Source organism: Diplotaxodon limnothrissa, linkage group LG17, assembly GCF_057381915.1.
Source record: "Diplotaxodon limnothrissa isolate DT_005_m linkage group LG17, D_limnothrissa_male_GT1.1, whole genome shotgun sequence".
In the NCBI taxonomy this organism is placed as follows: domain Eukaryota; kingdom Metazoa; phylum Chordata; class Actinopteri; order Cichliformes; family Cichlidae; genus Diplotaxodon; species Diplotaxodon limnothrissa.
In genome coordinates, this window is record NC_140612.1 from 23,958,120 (window position 1) to 23,982,259 (window position 24,140).

At 40.8% G+C, this 24,140-nt stretch overlaps 1 protein-coding gene across 2 annotated transcripts in view; it reads right to left on the reverse strand.

Annotated features, from left to right (window-relative positions):
- Positions 1-24,140, reverse strand: part of tmcc3 (transmembrane and coiled-coil domain family 3) — a 114,801-nt gene that overhangs the window by 6,210 nt on the left and 84,451 nt on the right. For both annotated transcript variants that reach the window (XM_085375376.1, XM_085375377.1), the window contains exon 2: positions 976-1,140. In XM_085375376.1, the coding sequence (XP_085231502.1) occupies positions 976-1,140 (165 nt within the window). The remainder of the gene's footprint in view (positions 1-975; positions 1,141-24,140) is intronic.

Below are 24,140 nucleotides of genomic sequence, written 5' to 3' on the forward strand. Positions count from 1 at the left end.
ACCAGCGCTTCTGATTCTTACCGACACCCCGATTTGTTCTATGAGTTTGCTCATCTTTCACACGGGTATGTTAGAATAAAATAATGCTGCATGAATACTGACAGCAGCCCTGTTTGTCTTTGAGCTCACTGATACTAATTTAATTTGGCCCCGCACTTCTGATCCCTAATGATAATTAGCCACGAGAGGAGACGTTAACACCTGCTTTTCTTTGCTTGTGAAGAAGTTATCCTGTGTAAACAGAGCTGGTCTTAAAGGCATCTCTAAACCTCCTCACACGGGCGTTTCCTCAGAACAAAACAAAGTTCCTCCAAGATTTTTTTAGCCTCCTGTTGCTAAAGGGTAGCAGTCAATGCGCCCCTCAGTCATGTGATCGAGTTTATTCCAACCATGGAAAGTTAAAAAATTACCATCTGATACTGATGCTACAGATCAAACTGTTTTCTCTGGTCTGCTTTCATTCACTGTATTTGTTTCTTTGTGTATATTCCTGACTGGGAGCAGCAGTTCATCACATTGTAATAATAATTTCACTGTTAGGTTATTGTTGAAGTCTCAAACTACTTTTGCTTGGATAAACCAGTGAATATACAGCACGCAGCACGAGTTCAGCTTAGTCTCTACAGTTGTAAAACGTTGATATTAAAGTGCAGGATAAGCCTCTACTGTGAAAAACACTTCTAATTTCTAAAGACAGGACTGAGACGGACCCGAGTCGATTTTTTCTTTCCCCGTCGTATCAGAACTGACATTTAAAGGACATTTAGTCCATTACTGGATTTAAAAAAAGCTGCTTCTGTTGCTTCATGTGTCACCAAACAGAGCTAAGGAGATATTTTAGTTTGTCTTTTACTCAAGTGTGGTGCTTGAGTTCTGAGTGCCAATGTGTCCCATGTGTACCCACAGCTTTTCAAATTAAACACGATAAATTTACAGACACACACTGAAGCAGGTGTGCAATGTTTTCCTTCTTACCTTGAGGATCTTCTGCTGCAGGCTGTCGATTCCCAGCGGTCCTTTGGTGAAATCCAGACCCACGCCGTCGTGCCCAACACCGTCAACCACGTCTAGGTTGGACTCTGAGCCGCCGCGGCGAATGGGCACCGGGATGCTGAGGACATCGCAGCCGCTGCGCTCCGCCTGCAGACATAATGATCTGATGAGTGTATATGTTTTTATTTTTTGGGTTGGTCTGTACAATATAAACACAATGACGTGTCAAAAACCACTGTGCTAATTTGTCTTTCATATGACCGACTGGGCCATTCATGGCTTGAAACCCAGAGGCAGACAACAAACTGCCATTTCTGATGCCACAAATACTCTCCCACTGTTGATAATATCCGACTGAGACTAACATTTACTGAGAGTTGGATAATGCTGCATTCAGACAGCATTTCTCAAGTGGAAGTGATGTTAAAAGAAGCTGATGAGACACAGATTTTTACATATTTTATACCCAATACTCATACTGAGCAGGTATATTAATCTCCATGGTTACCACCTTAGTTTGTAATGATATCTGTGGGACTGCAGTAAACCAGAAAATTGAAAGTTTGACCGTCACAACTAGAACGGAGAACTCAAACTCGGCTTCATTAGGAGCAAACATGCCAAGATTGTTGAGGTATAGAAAATGAAATGGTTCAGTTTCAAAAAGAAATGTTCTTGTTGCATTGCACATAAACTGTTTCACAAACAAAAAACAAAAGTGCAAAAACTACTAGCAAAAATTTGGCTAAAAAATAAAAAGATCTTAGCCCGTGTAGGCCCATACAACCCATCCTCCTAGCATGAAATTGGCTGCACATAAAAACCTAAAATTGCAAATTAACTAAATTGCACTCAGTGACGACCTTGATTTAGCCATTTCCTCAACTATCATTAAACTCGCCTCTGCTGCTCCATTACATTGAAATGTAGCTTGAAGGAACCTATTCTGATCTAGCTGCACGCCTCTTTTTCTGGGGCTTTTACTCCTCTGTGGCTCCATCTCTCTGCTGGTGTGTGATATCAAAATGAGGCAAATTCTATTATCTGAAACACACACTCTACACATTGTAAAGCAGTACTCAGAATACAGGCTGACCTGTAATTGCCTGCCCTCAGCATCAGCTTTCCTTTTTATATGCCATTTCCTGCTAACTAGCTTGTATGCTTGCAGCTGCAATAGAGGTTCGCCAGTTTGGCCACAATTTATTAAGAAACCGAAATGTGCATATCTGCGGGCTTGATTGAAATGAGTGGCCTGTGGGTCTTGAGTTTAACACATGAGTACACTTGAGTGACCAAAGTTATTTAATTAAATCACAAGTTAACTGGTTCAAAATCTCTGTACACCTAAATGTGTAACAGCTTACAATCCCCATCATCCTCAAATTTAATCGCCTCATTATGTGATTACAAGCACACACATGTTAAGAGTTCACCAGTTACTATTCTCCAACAAGATGCTTGAATTCTACCTGGTGTGTGTGTGTGTGTGTGTGTGTGTGTGTGTGTGTGTGTGTAAGAGTGATTATATGAACATCGTTTTGTGCCTGATGAAGGTCAGTTGAACTTCGTTGCAATTCAGTAAAGCAGTATTCACAGCTGAGAGACACACTCTTTCCAGCTTGTCCTGAGTCTGCCCCCATGTCTCCTCCCAGTTCAACATGCCTGAAACACCTTGCCTCGGAGCCCCGAACCACCTCAGCTGGCTCCTTTTGATGCAGAAGAATAGCAGCTCTACTATGAGCTCCTCGTTCTTTCTCCAAGGCTGAGCCCACACACCATTCAGAGGAAGCTCATTTCCTCTAAATTCTTTCAGTCTCTACCCACAGCTCGTGACCACGGGTGAGGGTAGGCATGTAGATCAATGGTTAAATTGACAACTTTGCCTTTGCATTTGGCTCGCTCTTTACATCAACAAACCAGCACAGTCTGCATCACTGCAGATGCTACGTGATGACCTCGAGAGACACTGGAACTTGTGCTGAACCCAAAAGAGCAATCCAGCTTTTTCCTCCAAGTCCAAATCCACCTAATTAACCCTGGGAGGCCCAGCCAGAACAGGCCGAATGGGTCGATGCTACTGTGAGGCCACAGCGTGGAAGTCAAAAGTTGAGACTTTGGTGGTCCTATACAGGGTACTCAAGTTGACTCATCTCATGCAATAGCAGTTGAGATATTTCAGTGTGAACAAAAGCGGTGGGTTAAATGACCAGCAAATCGACAGCATGCCCCGCAGAGCTGGTGCGCCGGCGTGCCTAAAATTGCTGTTGAAAAGTACAAAATTGCCTCATTCAAGAGACCAAATGAAAACTCTCATAAGCATTGTGCTGACATTTAAAACTAACGAGGCACAAATGCACTCTCTGGAGAAAACGGCAGACATTGTTCAGACCCTGCAGACAACTCAGGCTTTGAGGCAAAACTCTGCACTAAAAAAAGAAAGAAAACCCGCCGACTGTTGTACACCACTGATTTAAAATGGCAGGTGGACTTATACAATCTCAAAAAAGAAAGAAAACAGATTCCTTTCATATTCTGTCTGCCTTGTGTTTAGTGAGCACACCCTACCATGTTGGCAAAACAAGAGGATCCTTATAGAGGTGCGTACTCAGTATGTAAGAGGCTTTGTGTAGTCAGTGTCAGACTGGAGGGCAGGAAGGCAGGTGATGGGACATTAAAGCACTCGTAAGACCTCACAGTGGTCAGTTATGGGAGCAGCGAGAGCTCCAAACAAGCAGCCCCCGGTGCCTGAAAATCTACTCTCTGCATTGACAAAAGCAGACGATTATGTAAGGCAACCTAAAATATTAGTATGTGGTAACTCTAGTTGCCACGGCAGCAAAGCGCACACACTGTCAGACTTGGCTCTGAAGCACACACACACACACAAACTGCTGACATACCCCGAGGGCGGGTTTTGTGCCTTTATTCCTGTTGTCTTTGTGTTACGCAAGCACAAGCAGAAGACATGACACTGTAATTGTGTCCTGTGACCTGCAGCCGTGCGGCCAAGTCAGCAATCATTAGCCCGAGCAGTGAAAAACAGTCCTACGGTATGAAACAGCAACGATTATCATCATTCATGTTATTGAATCGATCTTAATGAAACTATTCTTTGTGCTACTCCTGAGTACAGATGCAAACGCCCTCAGAACATCACACATCCAATCAGAGGGGAAGAAATACAGCCAGAACAAAGTTGTGTTGTAAATAAACTGATTTAATTGACACAGAATAAAGAAAAAAGTGCCACTAGTAACCACAGCCTTTGTGAAGGGGGGCATTCTAACACCGGCAGGGCGTAACTCCCGTGGTTGCAAAAAGAAGCCTGGATGTATAGCAGTCTACGAGTTAACTACCTTTGATCTGTGACCTCACTAAAAAATTTCCTGGAGCCAGATTCACCAAGGCGGATTTCCATAGACTTCCATGATGTTTTTACCTGATCTCCTCTGTTTTTTAGGGAAATTTAGTGTTCATTGAATGGAAACTAGGGAGAGAGCAAGAGGGAATAACATGACAATGAAATGGTCTGGGGCAGAGTCGAACTGATATTTTAAGACCAAAACGGCACCTTCCTGTTTACTAATCTCTTGGGTACGGCCGGAAGAAGCTGCCTTGAGATGAGCGTGCAAGAATAGACTAGTCCAGCACTTGTAAAGTCAAGTTTCTACCAAAATAATAATAATAATTTCACACACACCGCTGGTCTCCTGCTGGTTAGAGGAACTTTGTTTTTTGTTTTTTTAAAAAAGTTGTGATTGCTTTGGTTGCCATATTCGCCTGTAGTTTGCATAGAAGAGGCCGACTTGTCCGCAAACACCAGCTACTCGCTGAGAGGTAGTAAAACTTTGTCAAGTGCAACACAAACGTTCGCCTTCAAAGCAAAAGTTGTGCGTCATCAGTGTAGCCAAAAGGAGAAAAATGGTCTCTGTTTTCAGTCTCACTTTTGACAGTTTCACTAATACCCGCTGAGCAAAAATTATATCGTCTGTGAAAACTACTGACAACCAAAGCAATCACATGGAGGTTTTTGGGGCCATTCATCTCTTTGCAACCAATTTCACAGCAACTGTTATCAACCTTCGACAACCACTTGCCAACCAGTTGGAGAGTATACATTTTTCCGTAGCAACTTATTGTTACTGGGGTGGTGTCACTGACTGTGATTGGATATTTAGTAACCAGTTTCACAGTAACTTCAATCAAACTCCAGCAACAACTCACCAACCAGGTAATGGCCATGGTTGCCAACTGGTTTCTAGGTCGGTGTGACTGGGGCCTTATGGAGTAAACAGCAGAAAAAAACATTTAAAATTTCTAACAGTGGATTTGAAAAGTTAATGACTCAGATTTATTTACCCAGGATTTACTGATGTGACAAAAAGGCTGCCAGCAACCATTGGACAACTTCCAACCAAGTTTCTTATCATCTTTGGATGTTTTGGTCAATCAATTTGACTAGTCGATGTCCAAACCTAACACTGGTCTAACTCTACCGAAAACACTAAAGCTGCAGACACACTGGAAGAGTTTAGCAGCAACATGGCGACCAGAGTCAACGGACAGCGAATGAGATTTCGCAACTTCAATTTATGGATTTTTCCAACTTTCAGATGAGTGTCTAAAGTGACTACCAATCAGAGTGGAAAATTCAGTTTATTGACATATGACCTGTAAATACATTAGTGGGTTACCTAGGCAACCTGAAATCTCCACGAGTGACAAGCCATTAGCTTCAAAGCGACGAGCGACAAGTAAATCAATTCCAGCTTCAGAATCTTTATAAAACCAGCCCCTGATGAGCTTCTAGGCTTAGGCTTTAGATTCAAGTCTTATTAAATACAACATGCTGTTCATTTTCTATATCATGGCCCCCGTAAATTAAAAAACTATGGCAATACAGGATATAATAATAATAATGTATACTTTAATGATCCCCGTGGAGAAATTCCTCTCTGCATTTAACCCATTCACTCAGTGAAGCAGTGGGGAGCCATTGGGTGCCCGGGGAGCAGTGTACCTACCTACCTACTGAGCTATCCCTGCCCCTAATATATACTTCAGGGTGGAGAGTCTCAAACGTACAAGTGTGCAGCATCATTCAGTTTCCCAGTCAGATCAACCACTTGCTAATCATATCTAGTATCAAAGATGAAGCAAGATGGCTATGGTGAAAATGCTCAAGGCTTTACTAACTTATGTTACGCTGCCCTAAATCATGACAAAATCAAAGTACCACAGGGTTGAAAAGTGAGTGGTTGAGTTGCATTGTGTAAATGTAGGCGGAAGATTTTGTAAGGAAACAAGAAAACAACAATTATCTGCAGCAAACTGCAGCCAAAAACATCAGAGAGCATCTAATGATCAGAACATGTAGAAGGAACAAGATAAAGGGCAACACGTTTTTGTAGATTTTCTTCCCTGCATCAGTGCAACACACACACACACACACACACACACACACACACACACACACACACACACTTACAAACCCTGCTCATATATCAGCTGGGACGCAGTAGATTCGAGTGTGTAAATCTACCAGAGCCTCCCGCTCAGCAGTCAACACACGTATTGGACTTCCACTGGAAAAGTAGGTCTGAGGGCGAGAGCTGAGAATTATTAACATGTGAACACACACAAACACACAGAGGGACAGAGAGGGAGGCCATGTGTCTGTTTTACAGAGCCGATGTCTGGTCACTGCTCGCCTCGTGACCCGGGTCTGCACTCGGGCCATTTAGATTATTATACAGATGGGTGAACTCTGAGCCAAAACACAGATAGCACATCAGGGTGTTTGTCCACGGGGAAATAAAACGAGGATATCCACATATTGACTTGTCCCAAACTAGGCAGTTCAATTTGTATCCGAGTAATAAAAAATAAACGGATGAATGTGAATGCAGAGATAATGAGTCTCCCATGGTTCTCCCTGAAGAGAACCACAATTTCAAAAAAAGCTAAAAATCAGATGTTGTGAAGAAGCAAAACAAAAACGTACTAATTTACATAAAATCTGTAGCTTCCTGCGGTGAAGACTGTAAGTCTCCAAGCTTTGAATTAGACAAACAACTATCTGTACGCACAGAAGCCCCCAAAAACACATCTTTTAAATTACAGCTTAAAGTGGAGACGATCAGTGACGGCCTGGGTAACTGTTTAATTCAGGGCTGTCAATAAAATCCAGTGCTGTTCCTGGTGTAACTCAAGTTCTTACTGTGCAGGATCAGAAAAAGACCGACGAGTTGCTTGAAATATCCCATACATGGAGGTTTTGTGTCTTTATAGATCCGCTGTGATCTGCAAGTTCTCCTTAATGTGAAACTGTAAAAGTTTTTAATCATTTGCTTTGTAAAGGCCTGACTCACTGAAAATAAATGTTTGCAGATGCACTTCTTTATACTAAAACAAAGGAAAATAATGCTTGTTTTGAAAGATTACTGTGCACTGGTCTGTATGTGGCCTGTGAACTCAAATTAGTTTAAAAGCCCTCATTTACAGTAAATCTATCATTATGGACCAATCAGCATCTCAAATGTTCAATTCCATCTTTTTCATCACTGTAAAATGAATAACATACAAAAAACCTGCTAATTACAATTAAGCAGAAAAGAACAGATTAGGGTTGTGTGATTGGACAAATGAATCAGCCATCGACTACTGAGATGTTATTATTTATTTTGCTTCCTTGCTCATCTCTAAAAATTGAACTTAGGCGTTCTGTCTTGCACCTGTAAAGCTGTACTGTGCACTGGCTGAAATGTTCCTCCTTCCCAAATAAAAGATCATGGATCATTTTTGGGGCATTATTTCCCGAGTGGGTGCGCTTCTCTGCAGACAATCATCGGCTGTTAAACTGATGGGAATGTCAGTTTCATGACTAACTGCTCCAAAACGAAATTACTCAACAAATCAAGAGCCGGGTGACATGAAATATTAATGAAATTGAAAGTGGAATAAAAGCTTTTCTGACAAGTGTTGGACTGAGTATAACAAGTGAGAGGGAGCAGGAGTGAAAAGACTATTTACTCCCCTGATGTTGCTTAAAAAGTCTGGACCAAAGCATAGTGCTGACAGAATGATCCATTTTTTAAAGGCACAAAACTGATCAAATACCCAATTATATCCACAGATTCAAAGTCAGCAATGACTTTATTTATTACAATTCATCCACAGCATGCAACAATACACCAGCCACACATCAGCTGCACAGGCAGCCGGTGGCCTAGCTGCAAACACCAAACTCACAGATGTTGGCAGGAGACATTAATCTGCTGCTTCCACTGGATGAATGTTCACAAACAGTATTTAAAGATTTTAAAATCATTCAATTATCTTTTACAATGAAGATTTCTTTGTTTCCTTGGCAACACAGGACAACAAAAATAAGCAAAGAGAAAGAAAATTGTAGCAGCTATCAACCCAACTGTTATTTTGAACATCTGTATGGGCCCAAATATTACATTTCATGGTGATGATTTAATCTGCTGGACTCGTCCATTGAGCACTGTGACAGTATGCTCTGAATTTCATGCCAATCCATCCATTAGTTGTTGATTCAAGTTTAAAATGCTGAAATAAGGCTAATTTGTCATCGGATTACAGAGGACTGTTTTCATCCAACACATGTTTGACAGAAATCAGACTACAAATGTATACCTGCATATGCGTCTTTATGTGCAGGTATCATTTACAGAGATAAGTAGAAGGCTAACTATAAAAAACTCAACGCCTGTGTGTGAACTCTGGTGTGTTTCCACATCACTTTTCTGTGATCAAAATGAAAGATTAGGAACTAGAGTCAAAGCTCGTAGTGTGCACTTTATATTAAAAAAAAGGAGAGAGAGCGGGGCGGCAAGTGCTTCTCCACCACCCACAGCTCATCTGATGGAGGGACCTTGCCATGGGGAGACGGCAGCCTGGCACAAACACAGGAAATTGCCAAGGGAAACCTTTTCTTCTGCTGCTCCCTCTGCAGAGTAACAAGTTATTTATTCCTGCCTCCGATCCATCAATTTATTTTCCACTAACATGAGCCAGAGGTAGTCCAAAACGAGCAAATTGTAAACACTCTGTCCCCCGTGAACGATGAAATCCTCCCCTCAGCTCGTCAGTGTGACTTGCGAAAACAACTGAAGTGCAGAGGTAAGACTGATCATTTTGCCAAAAACCAATCAGTGGCCGCAGATTGATCCAGCGCTAATCAATCAACTCAAGGCTGTTTGCAGGAAATGTGAAAGCCCCTCTGACCAGTAAAGATAAGCACTGCACATACATGTTATTAGTCAATGTCAGCAGGGTCACAGGAAGCCACTGAGCAATAATGACATCTCACCCTGACAATAAAGATTAATGAGCTGATAACACGTCTTGCTCATACAGTAAATGTTTGGAAACTGGGCCGTGGAATCGAGTTGAATTAATCAACAAATTGAAACAGCAACCATTCTGGTTCAGAATCAGAATCAAGTATGATCAAGCATGAGTTTGGTGATCTGCTCCACAATGTGATCCATTTGGCTTTAACATTCACACAATTAAGGTAGCACTATCCTGTGAGGCAAAGTGTCTCAAACCCACCAACACTAATGAGCAGTCTGTATTTTCACATTAATATACCTGTAAAAGTTCTAAGTGAAACCACCTGTGCTCATATCTTGAATGTGAGGTTTTTAGCCGCTCCCACAGAAAGAGCTAAATAAAAGCTGTCTGCAATGCAAATAAACTGCTTGTTTAATTTGCCACATACTATCAGCAGCCATCCCCTGCCCTTTCTTTTTCTAGCAGCAATACCTGCAGCATGCCTTGAGATAATATTAAAAGTTGTAAGATCTCTGAGATTACGGTGCTGGGCATAACCCTAATCAAGATAAACTCAGTGTGGTGGTGCCAAAACTGACTGTGGGAAATGATAAAAAAAAAAAAAAAAGATTTTCTGGGATTTTTTAAAGCAAAATATAAAAAGTAATCACATTAATACATGACAATAGCTGTTAGCTGCAGTCCCAATGTTCAGCTAACCCATAGTGATTCAAAGATATACTGGCTTCATTGGACTTAAGCATACCTGTTGTTTTTTGCTTACCAGAAAACATCTGGTGAGCAAATTTAACAGACAGGGCTAAATACTGTGAAACAGTTAATCACCAATTAATATACTGAATGAAAGTACATCCTGAAGGAAACTATTTAATTAGTGTCTTGTTTGTTCTCAGAAGAGGATTGTGAGAAGGCCAACACAAATAATTATTTTGGCACTTGTCACTCTCCTTAATAAATCAGTGCTAACAGCAGTGAAGGGTAACACATTATGGCACATTAGTCATCTATTACTCGGCTCCAACCCAGCATGGGGCCGCACAGTGTCTGAACCCAAACACCAGATTAATGTTGGCGTTGAACTGGTAAGAGTGCTGGGGAGGAAATAATTGGATTGTGAGAATCCGGATAAAGAGATTTAGTGGAGGGAGGTGTTTAAAAACAGGTTTCTAAAGACAACTGCAGGGAGGTACAACACATTAACCTCACAATAAAGCAAAATTATCAAATCATCAATACAGCGATGACAGAAAAACTCAGAAAATCTTCCATCCATCTATTTCCTCACCTCTTATCCAGATCACATTCACAGCTACAGCAAATTTGGAATCTGAGTACCCAGAAAAGCCAATCAAGTACAGGGAGAGCATGCAAACTGAACAAAGAACGCCCCCAGCCTGTGGGTTCAAACCCAGGACTCCTTGCTGTGAAGCCACAAAGCTAACTACTGCACCACTGCCAAATCTCAGCAAATCTTGCTTTGAACCACACAGTTTTCACCTACCACACAAAGAAGCCACGACTGCAGCCCTAACATGTACATTAGTGGAACCATAACCTCACTGTTAGGTATGATGGCATGTTAAAGGGAATATTCTGCTCATTTCCACTTCCATTTCGCTTTTATTGGACTTGACTAAAGTAGCTTTCTATGTTATTTATTCAATACTGGGCTTTGGTGCAGCTCCTCAACCATGAAATGTGCCCTCCACTTCCCTTTAAGCAAGATTTCTTCTGATTCCCTGCCCCTCATAGACAAAAGTTTTGAGCAGCGGGTCCATTGGTACATTTCTTAATAAGTTGGAAGTCAGAAATTTTTTGTTTAGTCCCTGATGAACGTAGAAGGTCAGAGTAGACCACCATGCCCTGAGTTAGCAATCCAAGAAGGTGGCTGAATGTAATCAGTAGTAAAATTTAAACTTTGAATCTGTACTGCCAGCGTCACCAGATACATGCCACCACATCACCAAACCCTTTGTTAGGGGGTAAATGCCCATGTTCCATTCCATTGAGAAAACAAGATAATTATATTTTGGACACTGACGCTCTGGTGTTGCCGTAGATGGAAGTCTAAAATCTAAAAATTCCTGTTAATCTGTCTGGTAACTGTTGAAAAAAGTGAGTCTATCCAGCCAACAGACTAACTGTGCTATCCATAAATACTCACGGCCAGCTTAACCAAACAGATGATGGCAACTTTTGCAAAAAGTCTGTTTTCTGTCTTTGGTATTTGGCCATGACGTAAGCGTGACACTCTAAAATAACCCTCAAAAATCAAGAACCAGGATCTGTCCATTACACTGACCTACACCTACACTCAGCACAGCACAGAAAGAAAATCAGCAGCTATTTCGATAAACATGTCACTCTGTTACAACAGGCTTGAGAACAACACTGATGAGCTTTCCTGGTTATTTATGACTCCACTTCCTGAGGGCTTCCAGAAAGGCTCGCACACCAGGCCCTAATGCATCATGCTGCCACAGGATGAGGCACAGGTTACACAAACCAGTGCACCTGTGATTGAATTCAAATCCATTCAGCTCTGAAACGCTAAAAAGCAAGGGGAGCTTTTGTGCTGACGAATGACTAAAATCCATTTCGGTACAAATCAAACAGAAATGGGCACAAAGTACTGTTTGCTCTGTATGAATAATAAATTAAACATTCTCACACTGAGTTTCTGCAACTGCTGTGCATCATTTCCATTACCTGGAGGGCTTTTAAAACACTGTATTGTACTGTATAATTTTCACATCATTCTCACATGTTTTTAGAAAAACAGCACTCCAACTCCAACTTTTTTTTAATGTCCTCGGGTGACTTAAATGAAGCTCATTTGCATAATTAATCAGAGGAAGTCACTATATTAAAGTCAGGAACCAAAGGAACATTGTTTTTAATCTGTAAAATTTTCACAGCAATATAATGATGAACTTTATTGCCACAAAGCTTTTTGTGCATTAGGGGTTTAGCTTGGTTTTGGTAACTGGACATCCTCTGGGTGTGCTAACTCAGCTACTGCCATTTAAACTGCATTCAGACCACGTAGGGCAATGGAAAAGATGTTCACCTATGACAAGAAAAAGAGGACAGTTTTAGGCGAAATGAGACCGGGTTGAATATAAATGGGACCGCTGAGCCTTCTGTCTGGAGGGGCTCACCCGTGACTCTGTGACAAGAGAGAGGAGCCTCCTGTGGGGAAGAGGAGCTGGCAGACAGACACACCCCCCGTGGGGGTCCAGAGATTTAACAGAGAATCATCCTGGGATTAAATGAAGAGCACAACAGTCAGAGACCGGATGAGAAAATGATCACACACACACACACACACACACACACACACACACACACACACACACACACACACACACACACATTTAGGTCAGACTTAAGGTGGGGCTGAGGGCAAGTAAACAGTTTGCCTCAATAAAACGCAGCAGTAACTGAAGCCTGACTTCAAGTCCTAACAGGCTACTCTCTGCACCACCCACAGACGCACTGCGCTCGTGGCAGGCAGAACAGGACACGTCCAGGTTACATTAGCTCCACAGTATTTGAGAAATATGAAACATCCATAACATGTTATCACATTATACCATCTTCCTCACTTCATTTGTGATTGACTACAATCGCTCATTTCTCTTACAGCTTTTATATCAAACTTAATTCTGCTTTTTTGATTCAACAGCACTTTAATGGAGTGCTGTGCCATCCCCGTCTCAACCTCTTTTGAACGGAAAATCCATGCACTTGAAAGAAATCAGTGAGACTGTGATGAAGGGAATCAGTGGAAAGCATCCTCACCCACTTGTGGTAGCAGTGCAATTGATTTTTGAGTACACGTATCAGGATGAATGCAAGTGTGATGGATGGATGTGACATCTGATTGACACACTGAGAGAAGGGCAATGACTGAACAAAAACAAGCAATGACTGAAAGATTATTTGGCTTCTGTTTTGTTTTATATTCCCTCTAAAGCCAGTGCTTGCAGCTTATGGAAGATAATTTTCTTATGTAATCTAGATAAACATACGACAACAGTGGGTGTGACTCCTGACTGACCAGAGGTCTGACAGTAACAAAAAGATTTCTAAAGTTAACTTAGAAAGTTCACAGCTCTCTGAATACTTCTGCTGCGAGTTAAAGCAAGCTGGCTCCTAACAGAGCAGTTTCTCAGACTTGGGATGTCCATACAGTGCCACGGCCCTGCAATAGCCTCAAGAGACTAATTAAGAAATCACAGATGGGGGGGACAGAGCACAGAGGGCACATCTGAATGAGTCAGAGTGGCCGAGACGTCCTGCTCTCATCCTCTCCTTATTTATTCCCCTTTACGCTCTGCGCAAATTTAAACCATGATCAGCTGAGATGATCCCAAGGGAAAGGTTGCTGTAGATAGGCTTACCGCATGCAGTCAAACCTATTTAAGCAATGGAAAGCAGTTCTTCAGGGGTCATATGCTCAGGATAAACAACAATAAATACGACTAAGAGGACGGAGCAAGCCCATGAAGCCTAATGCTTTACTTTCATTTTCAATTTGCACATTAGAAACTGAGCAGTGAAGCCACAAGATTTTAGTCAACTAGCTAATAACACGCTGCTTTTCAGCTCTACTTCTCTAACAGTCTGTTTCAGTGTTTTAAAATCAGCCAATAGAAGCGCTACAACACCTTCACCTGCTGACACATCAGTATTTTAAACATACACAAATGCAGATTTTTATCTGATGTTACAGAATCAGGATTTCAGAGTTGAGTGCAAAGCGATGTGTTTATTTTGATACATTTATCTTCTAATCAGTCTTTGAGCTGTTTTTCTAGAAATTCTGTTGACATGCCAAAAGTCCGTGTTTAACCTCTAAACATCTGTGAGATCACAGCTGCCAGGGTTAGGTAAGTGAAAATACCTCCCTGACTCTCCCAGTTTCAGTCAACTGACCTGAAACAGTTTCAAGGTGAGAGTCAGCACATGTCACTGGGCCTGAAAGGACAGCGAAAACACAAGATCCAGATGAAACTTGAGTAGAGATCCACTCCAGGCTCTGTAAGTTAAAGTCAGAGCGCTCCCAGGATACTAGAGGGACACATAACGATTTTTTCCCCTTACTCCCGAATAATTAACTCCATAATTCAATCATTATAATACATCAAATATTTTCGAATCATTACACACAAACTCTAAGTTTACAATCAGCATTTATAAATTAAAATTATAATCAATGTATTGTGCCTTTCAAATTGATTTTGAATCATTGAACAATAAACAGGATGCTACAGATGGCGTGTGCATTGTTTTCGTTTCACATTTCCAACATTCCATTCCTCAGGCAAGGTGGGGTGACCTGCCGAGATAGCCTTTCTCACACTACCCTTAAATCCAGAGAGGTGATCTGGTGACTGTTACGAGATGTCGATAGGCAAAAGGTTAAGCATTCTCATAAACTCCAGACACAAAGCAGAGCCAAGTCTTAAAGGAATAAGCTTTGCTGATGTTGACACTGGATCATCACGTGCCTGATCACGGCACTAAAGCAAAGATTATCCTGTTGACGATCCGCCGAATTATCGAGGAGAATTCTAAAAACTCAAAAATCTCACCTGCTTGTAGCATTAGATGTCAGGCTGATCACCGTTAAAAATAAAGAATTCATGAATAAATTGTGAAAAATGTCACGCTGACTAAGCGACCGACCTCGCCCTCACCGCAGAAGCTGAACCACTCACATGTCTAAAAAACATGTTCCACTTTCTGTTCCGCTATGTGCTTTTAAACATTCAGGCCACATACTGCAAAAACCTTTTTGCCTCCACATGCTAAGAGGATGCTTCTACTTGTCTGCAGCCTGAGATGGATAAGAGCCCACGGCAGCCTTTCATAACACAATCTGTGCATTTTAGAGCATGAAGAAGAAAATGTCTCAGCAGAAGAGCACACATGGCTTACTCTAAAGTCACACTGGATAGTGGGACTCTTTTCAGCAATTTGGTGTTAAGTGTTTGATGCAATTACACTAATGCCTGTGCTAATGATATGTGATGATGATGTGCTATATTTAGGGAGGTTCACTTTACTTTATTTGCATTTCATTTGGATCATTTCCCACAATTCAAGGGAACATTAAGCCTCAGCTGGCAGTTCACTGTGGTTCAAGCTGTGATAAACTTCTGAGAGGTGATGATGTGTTCCCTCTGAGATGATGTAGTCCAACACTGATCTGCTAAAAAGCTAAGGAAATAAAGTGAATCAATAAATCACACCCGCAGATTGAAAATGAGAGTAACTGGATGGATTTTTGAGCTACAAATCAATAAACACTTGGCAACTTGTTTACTATCACGGGGGCTCGGCATTCGCTAATGATTCGGTAACACTACATTTATAGCAACAACCCACATAAGTAAATCTTCAGCTTAGAACAAAAAATGACCTACTGTATCTGAGAAAACTGGTTTATGGGTGAGTGGGAAAGCCTCAGCACAGCCTGATCCATGTATATGTTTGTATACAACCTGCTCTACCCATCCATATACAAGTTTGAGACTCAATGGGTGGAAAAAGAGGTGAAAAAAAAAAAAACTTGTAATCCCCCCTCCTGTTCGCTCTCCTGTCCTCTTGTAATCTGAGATTTTAATCTGCTTTCCATAGTAAAGATTATCCAGCAGCTCCCGTTTAGACGGCGGCCTCACACGCTCCGCAGAAAACAGAGCGGGGTGAGGACACAGATGTGCAAGGCTATAATCCTGAGAAAAAGACAAAAATAGTTTCTTTTCTTTTTTTAAAAAAGGACAGATTTAAAGGGCGAGGAAGAGGAAGTGATGAAGACAGAAAGTGTCAGACGAGGAATCAGTGAGAAGGAGAGAGAAACCCTGAGGTCAGTGTTTGAACTCCACAGGTGGACCATCGGAATCAGATTAGAGCTTCAAAAGAGTGCTCACAAGTTAAGGTCAGAGTATATCATGCGGCCTTTATGGGAACATCGGCCCATTTTTAAATTTTAATCGCACTGCACCGAGTTAACCATAACAGGCTTGGTCAAATTCAGACCCTTCATGAATAAATCATATACATAGTGCACGGCTTGTCCTGCATGGAGACATTTTAGTAACACACTGTAATAAAAAATAAAACATTTAAACCAGTCTTCTTAACAGCTTTAATTTGATAGAGTCAGAAATAACAGAGTTATAGAAACCTTGTGCCTTAAATGTATGAGAATCAAACAAAAGACAAAGTATGAATTCAACCTTTCCATCATATTTTTATCCTTCTCAATAATAAGGCAGGAAAATATCCAGAAACTGCAAAAACATGGGTGAAAATGTATTCCATTTAAAGATCAGATTATAACCGATTATGGAGTTTTAAGGTTATTCATGTCCAGTAGATGAAAGGAAAAGGTAATGTTGGTAATAAATTGCCACACCGAGGATCCTCAGTCATTCTTTCTGAAGGCATCAGAGCAGCTAACACATTTCTAACATACTGAAAATCCAACCACCAAACTAAAACAGAAGCCAGGTGTTTTCTTCCAAGGCAAAAAGTTATGGATTATGGATTTAGCAGGGTCCGGGCTCGTAAGTCCGGTTCTTTCAGGCTTTCTGTTATGGTCAAGAAGCAAACATCTTATTTCGTTATTTTCCTCTCAAGCTTTCCTGTCCAGCAGGCCATCCACCACCTAGCTGAAAGGGCAAATTTCCTCCTTCACATATTGCAATTAAGTTGCACAATCACGGCACATCCCATCAACTACAGCTTTCCATCGAAATCCTCCTTCTGTTAAAAGCCACATTACAAAAAGAACAAGCCAGGCCAGTTTAAAACTGCACATGTGGGTTTGTAGATCCAGATGAACTCCTTAACTGTTCCTTTCCTCAGGCTTCCTCCTCCCAGTTTTCTCTGCAGGAGAATCTCCAAATCTCACATGAGTGACGTTTATATCACACTCATTAAAACTAGTTTGTCATCTTTGGTGCTTTGAAACTCTGTGGCATCTTTCCAGTTATTTTAAAAGGGCAAATAATAGAAAGACCAGGACCTCAAAGTTGCACCAAGTTCAATCAGTTTAATGTCAAAGTGCTCAAAGACTTTCTTAGTTTTAACTTAATGAGTAAATATGGGAATGTCAGTGTGCAGCAGACTAAAAAAGCCATTTATACTCTGACGCTCCTCGTTTCAGTCAGTGACGCACACACTGCCAGTTTGGCTGATTATTTTTTCATGACTCTCTACAGCTCACCTCAGACAGTGTATGTTAAGAACAGCTTAAAGTCTGCTTTAGCATCTAAAAACGAGAGAAAGAACAATGTTTTTGCACTGCAGCCAGACAGCAGCATCGCCACTAGCTGTGATGATGAAGTTCATCGTTAATGCCAACAAGAACAAGTGCTGCTGTGAGACGTCACTTAAATCTGTTAAGCTTTGTTGGGCCAAGTATAAATGCAAACCAAAGGGCGACTGGAGAAAGTCTTTATCTGGAAAATAATAGAAGCAAAACCCAGAAAAGAACAGGAAATCAATATCTTTATTTATTTATAACCCACTAGGGTTAAAAAAAAATGAATCCAGTGCTGAAGTACCAAAACCAACAGATGCTATCCCGGACTCTCATGTTAAAATGCCCGGCTTTAACTGTGAGAATAACCCATGAGTTTTGATCTCTATTGCTAATTTCACCCTTTAAGACGACTGTACAGGGGGTGATTTTTATCATAACTGATCCACTTAAATACTGATAATCCCTGAAGTTGGGGTGGTAGCCACTTCACTCTCTGGTAACAGAATACCAATGACAGTGATAATGATGATGATTCTATGAATTTCTTTCGTAGAGAAGTGGCATTCCCTTTCTTAACCTTTTAACACCCAACATATTGAATATTACTACCAATCTGAATGTTACTGGTTCGAACCCTGGCTCCTCTAATCTGCACAAAAGCCCTATATCAGTAACTGTCCATTTAAATTTTAGGTAACTGAGACTCATTATGAGGAGCTCATGGAGAGATGCAAACTCTACAAATTATTGTGTATTCAAATGCCAACCATATCAAGGAAAGAGTTCAGTTACAGTCCACTCATCCAAAGGCCGATGCTCCATTTCTGGATGCCTCATTAAGAATGCTCTTCTGCATTTTAAACTCACACGCAGCAAAGTCTCTAACATACTTAAAAGAGCCGAGTACACCAAGATGTTGGCAGCAGTTCAAACCAGAGCCGTGGTGATACAACTCATCCTGCATAGTAGCCTTCAAAGGTGTCCACACATTCTGAATGCGTTGGCACACAACAACATGCAAACACCCCCCGACCGTGAATTACATAAGAACTGGCAGGTGAGTGGGGCAGAGACTCCACGGAAATAACTATGACTTTATTTACACACTGCGGAGCGTGTTTCACCAAGGCAGCAGGTCACACTTTGTTTTCATTGTGGCTTGTTCCAAATGGAATCAGCATTTTAATGCTAAAAACAATAGCGTTTATACTTATTCGTCTGAATCAACTAATCACTCAAACATCCATTTTTTAAAAAGAATATATTTTCAAGTTGATGTTGTTAAATAAATTTTGATGTGACCAGATTTCCTCAGTGCAGCATTTCAGAAGACTATAGCTTGCAGAATTATTAATCGTCACTTACTGGTTACCACAGAGAACAGGGCAGCCACACATCTTTACAACTTGCAAGACCACCTGAATTCTGATGTAAACCACCCCCCTGTGAGCGTTTCTATACTTCAGACCAATATCCTGTTCATTTCTTCATACAGACTAGGTACTTCCAAATCATTTGCGTACAGCTCAGCTTACTGACCATCACGTGACACAAGCAAATATAATAAAAACAAATGCCAGAGGCAGACTTTGAGGCCACTTATGTTGCAGAGCTAGGTTGGATTCTTTCAGCACGTTTGCAATAGAAATTGAGACACCTTACATAACAATCACAACAACACCAACATGAACAGATGTAGATCATGTCTTCAAATTGCTTGCACTGTCAGTCCAAAATGAAAAAAATAATGAAATTTGAATAATCTATAAGAAAAATAACCCATAAATCCATAAAACTGGAAGCTTTGCCTAAATAAATACTGATTTTTGCTCTTGTACATATGACAGTGTGGCAGAGTGCTGAACAACTACTCCACAACTTCTGAGCAGAAACCAGGCCACACAGGACCGACCACATTAATGCAAGACTACACCGAATAATTATTTTCATTATCAATGAATCTGCTGATTAATTGGTGACGTTCAACTCACCTCGGAACAGTAACAATTTTCTGCAAAAAACGTAGTTATATTTCAAATGTAGATGGAGAGCTGAAATTGTTATTCAAAAATATCAGCAGATAAACATTTAATGTTCAAACATTTTTTTTGTCCAGACAACAACTCAAAAGCCCCAAAACAGTGAATGTGCAACAATATATAACAAAAACAATAGGAGAGAGGCCGGAATCAGCTAAAACGTAACAATCCAACAACAGCAATCATCACAATGTGCACAATTATTTCTTCACAGTAGAAACATATAGCTACACCATGTAGTGTTACATTACTGCAGGACTACAACGGGCACAAAGGCAAACAGCTACTTTGATTAATCTCTTAATAATCACACAATTGACCAGAACCCGTGAAGCTGCAAGTGTTCCTGACCACATGCAGTTTTTAGAAAATGGCACAGCTGTTGTAATTTTCCCTCTGTACACCAACACAGTGGGTTTTAAATCAAACAATCTAGAAGTGATTGAAGTGCCGACTGTCAGCTTTAATTTAAGAGGAATGTTACGATAATAGTTTACAAATTACATTTGGGTTTTTTCAGAGTAACTGGAATCATTTTAAACATCAGGATTGTTTTTAACTGTTGCATGGAAATCATTTTAATTTTGACGTTTTATTGATAATTCAGGTATTTCAAAATAACAGGAACATTGTGGGGAAAGAAAAATCACCCTTTTTTTTACAGTGTAGGACCAGTGAACATGTACTCACTGTCCACATATTTATGGATCTCACTCTATTTCTGACTGAGCTATCACCACAACCCACTGTAATGAGGCAGGCAGCATGCTGTCCTCACTTGAAGAGATTGGAAACTAAAATGTTGGACAGGCTGAGCCAAATTTAAGTAGACAGCTAAATGCATGTTCTAACAGAGTGGAAAACCTGGCAGTGAATCGGCTTCATGTGATATGATTAATGAGGGAAAAGCCGTGTGCGTGTGTGTGAAACCAACACAGGACCTCTTTGATGGGTGCTGCATTTGTGTGTTAGCTAATCCACACCGTGTTACTCACACACCCGGCATCACTGCTGGTGTGTGTGTCTATTCACTGTCGGCTTAGCCCACTCGATCCCTAATCCAGCAGCACAGAGAGGGAGAGACGAAGGCAAGGAGATAGATCTGTGTACCTACATGTGAAAAGTCTTGATAATTTTCTCTCTTCTTATCAACTTTAAGCGCCATTTATTCATTCATACAGCAAAAAGACGGAAGCAGATTCCACCAGTTGCCCTGACAACAGACGCAACCGATTATAGCCGGCCTCGCACCTCGCCAGTGAAGCGAGTCAAAGGCGAAAACCATCATTCAGCTCTCATTCAGCAACACTCACCCCTCCCATTTTCTTCTCTCTCTCTCTCAATGGCCAAACAATGGCCTAGGCTCAGCACGGATCATCACTGCGATTTATGGTGCTAACGGGACACTTTGTGTGTCTGCTGGTCATAAAAGCAGGCTTTCAGAAAAAAGAAAAAAAAAAAAAAAAACCCCACAGGTCTCAGAGCTAGAGCAACAAAAATACAAGGTCTGGTCAGAGCTTTTGCATTAAATCAGGTGCTATGACCAGCAGGGAAAAATCCATAAACACTCAAGAACAACAACTCATACCCTCTATTGTCTATTTCAGAGAATAAGATTACATCTGTCACAGTAGTTGAAGCAGGAACAATCTTGCAGACAGAGAAAAAGTGGTGTTTATAGCACTTCTGCCAGCATATTACAACCTGTAGGATCACCTAAGCATGTGGGATAAACAAACGTTATAACATCTGCTGCCTTCCCTGGTAAAGGATGGAAATAAAATCCCTGTTGTCTATCTCTCTCTCTAGATACCCGCTGTGTATGCAGAGATGTACCTGGGCCAACACACCTCTGCTATTCCCTCAGTGCAATTAATGTTACAGCAGACCAAGAGACCACTGTGCTGAAACTGGAGAAGGAGCTAAATAACTTTGAGGACACCTGTGACTGCTACCAGATCAGACACGTCAGCGTGAAAGTATGAATAAAAGTAAAAGGAGGAAAACAAATTGCAGTGAGCGCTCAACGCTACAGAGATGGCTCACATTTTTTATTATTAAAGCGGTGGCAACAGTCTGTCACACACTCAGGGAGTTCTTTTTATGGTTTAATAAAGAGAAACAAGTGAGAAGACAATAATAATGTATGGATTCAATCACTCAGGCTGGAGAACTTCAGGAGAATAAATATAAAAATATATATTTTGTTCCGTTATGTGTCAGCCAGCAGATATTGAGCTAAATCCCCAGAGATGGATCTAACGAATGCCACGCTCGTTACAGCTGACTGATTTATGGAATCTTTTTCTATTAATCAATTAAAAAAAAAAAAAAAAAAAAAAAAAAAAAAATGCGGAAGGCTGCTGCTACAGGTTGGTGTAGAATCAGCAGTAATGTGGCTACTGGACCAGACAGTTGAGGTGAAAGCATTCGATTTAAAGGTTCATCTACATTCCAGCCCTCTCCTACGGTCATGAGCTGTGGGCAGTGACCGAAAGAATGAGATTGCTTGGCTCTGTGATAAGGTGAAGAGTTTAGTCATCCACAGGGAGCTTGGACTGGAGCCATTGCTCCCTAGCATCAGAATAAATCAGCTGAGGTGCTTCGGCCATCTGATTAGGATGCCCCCAGAGAGACTTCCTTTGGAGGTTTCTGAGGCACATCCACCTGGGAGAAGACCCCAGAGCAGACCCAGAACTGGGACAAGGGTTAATATATCTTACTCAGGAAGAACTGGGAAAATTAATATCCTGCTTATGCTGATTTAACCATGATCCCACTGCGATAAGTGGAAGATGAATAGATGTAGTCCTAAAGCCAAAGATAGTATAGCCAAGTAAAAAAAGAAAATGCTTGCTAGGTGTCTGTGATAAATGACGCAACCATTAGCTGATTAATTGGTTAGTTGGTCCCTGGAGAATACATTTTGATTAAACTGATTAAATAAAAGGTACTTTTTTATTAAAATTGCCCATTTCAGTCACTAAATAATCATAATTTCATCATTTCTTCAACTATTAGAAAATATGATTGACTTATTGTATTCTATAAACCATTTCCTGCTATCTTTTTTTAGGTCAAACCAACAAATTATAGGCTACAATGGTAAATATTAAACGTAAACATTGGTTGCTCCCTTAACCTGATTTCTGTCCATCAGATTTAAGACTTAAAAAATAAAAACTGTACTCCAAGGAATATGTACAAGTCTTGAGAATGACTGGAAACATTTAAATGAAGAAAAAACTGTGTGTTAAAAAGGATATATTTATCATTAAATCTGGCGTAAACTATCTTTTCTTTGGTGTGCAGTCATCCAGCACTCAAGGGAAAGGTCTACGCATGACGCATTTCCAAACCAAAATAAACCAAATGCATGAACAAACTTGATTTAACTGTTGGCAGACCTGTCATATTTTTAGCAATAGTAAATAAATACCTGCTGTGCCTGTGCCAAAAAATGTGGAGTTAAACCTTGAGGAAGACAATCCCCTTCTCTTTGCAGACACGAGAAAAAGAAGACTTGTAAACAAACGCTGCCTACAGGGAATACTGTCAGGAGCTCGGAGAAGGAAACACACCTTATCCCCTTCCTCTGGATCAAAGACACAAACGTCCAACATGAAGAGGAAGAAATATCTCCCTTTGAAAGTGATCTTGTGAGCAAAAGCTACTTGATGCAATAATCATAAACCTCTGTGCTTTTTCTTCTTGCTGTATTACAGTTAGACGTTAAACTGTGAAAAGATAAATCCAAAAATTTAAGTCAAGTGACCAAAGAATAAAGAAATATTTAAATCTAAAAACAAAAAGTCGAAAAGACAAAATTATCTGTGCAAATACTAGTGACGCAGGTGAAGAAGGAAAGGTGTTATTGAGGGAAATTGTGCAAGCTTCAGTGTTCAGACACTATACTCTTCAGCTACTAAGTGGAAAAATGTGCTTGAGGAAAGTGAATGAATATAACCTGTTAAGGAGCCTTAGGGAAAGGCTGTAAACTATGTCTGCGCCAGGCTGGATGTGAGGCATCGCTGGAAAGATCCTCAGTCGACCACAAGTATCCCCCGAGTGTTGTCAAATATAGGATAACAAGCGAGGATGTGGCGGCTTGCCTCCGGTCGCTGAACAGCTCACGAAAGGTGTCATGGGCTGAAAAATGCCTCGGTGTACCGGTGTACCACAGAGACGAGCTCCACAGTTGTGTATATGGGTGTCAGCTGGCCCCCAAATAAGAAAAAAAATGGTGTTACCATTTTTTAGCTCTTTAACCAATCAAATTAAACCAAACTGAATAAGAAAACAGTGTCGCCTCTACACCTGTGAAAGTCATGGCTGTATAAAAGGCGAAGAAACTCATTTTATGTTAACAAGTGGCAACTTTGTGGGGCCGAAAAACAAAGCAAGGCAATCACCAAACACTCCGATTTTACAATGTTTAACTTTAGAGCAGGACAAAACATGTTTACAGCCCTCTACAAAAAAAATTTGCTTTGACCTGTTTG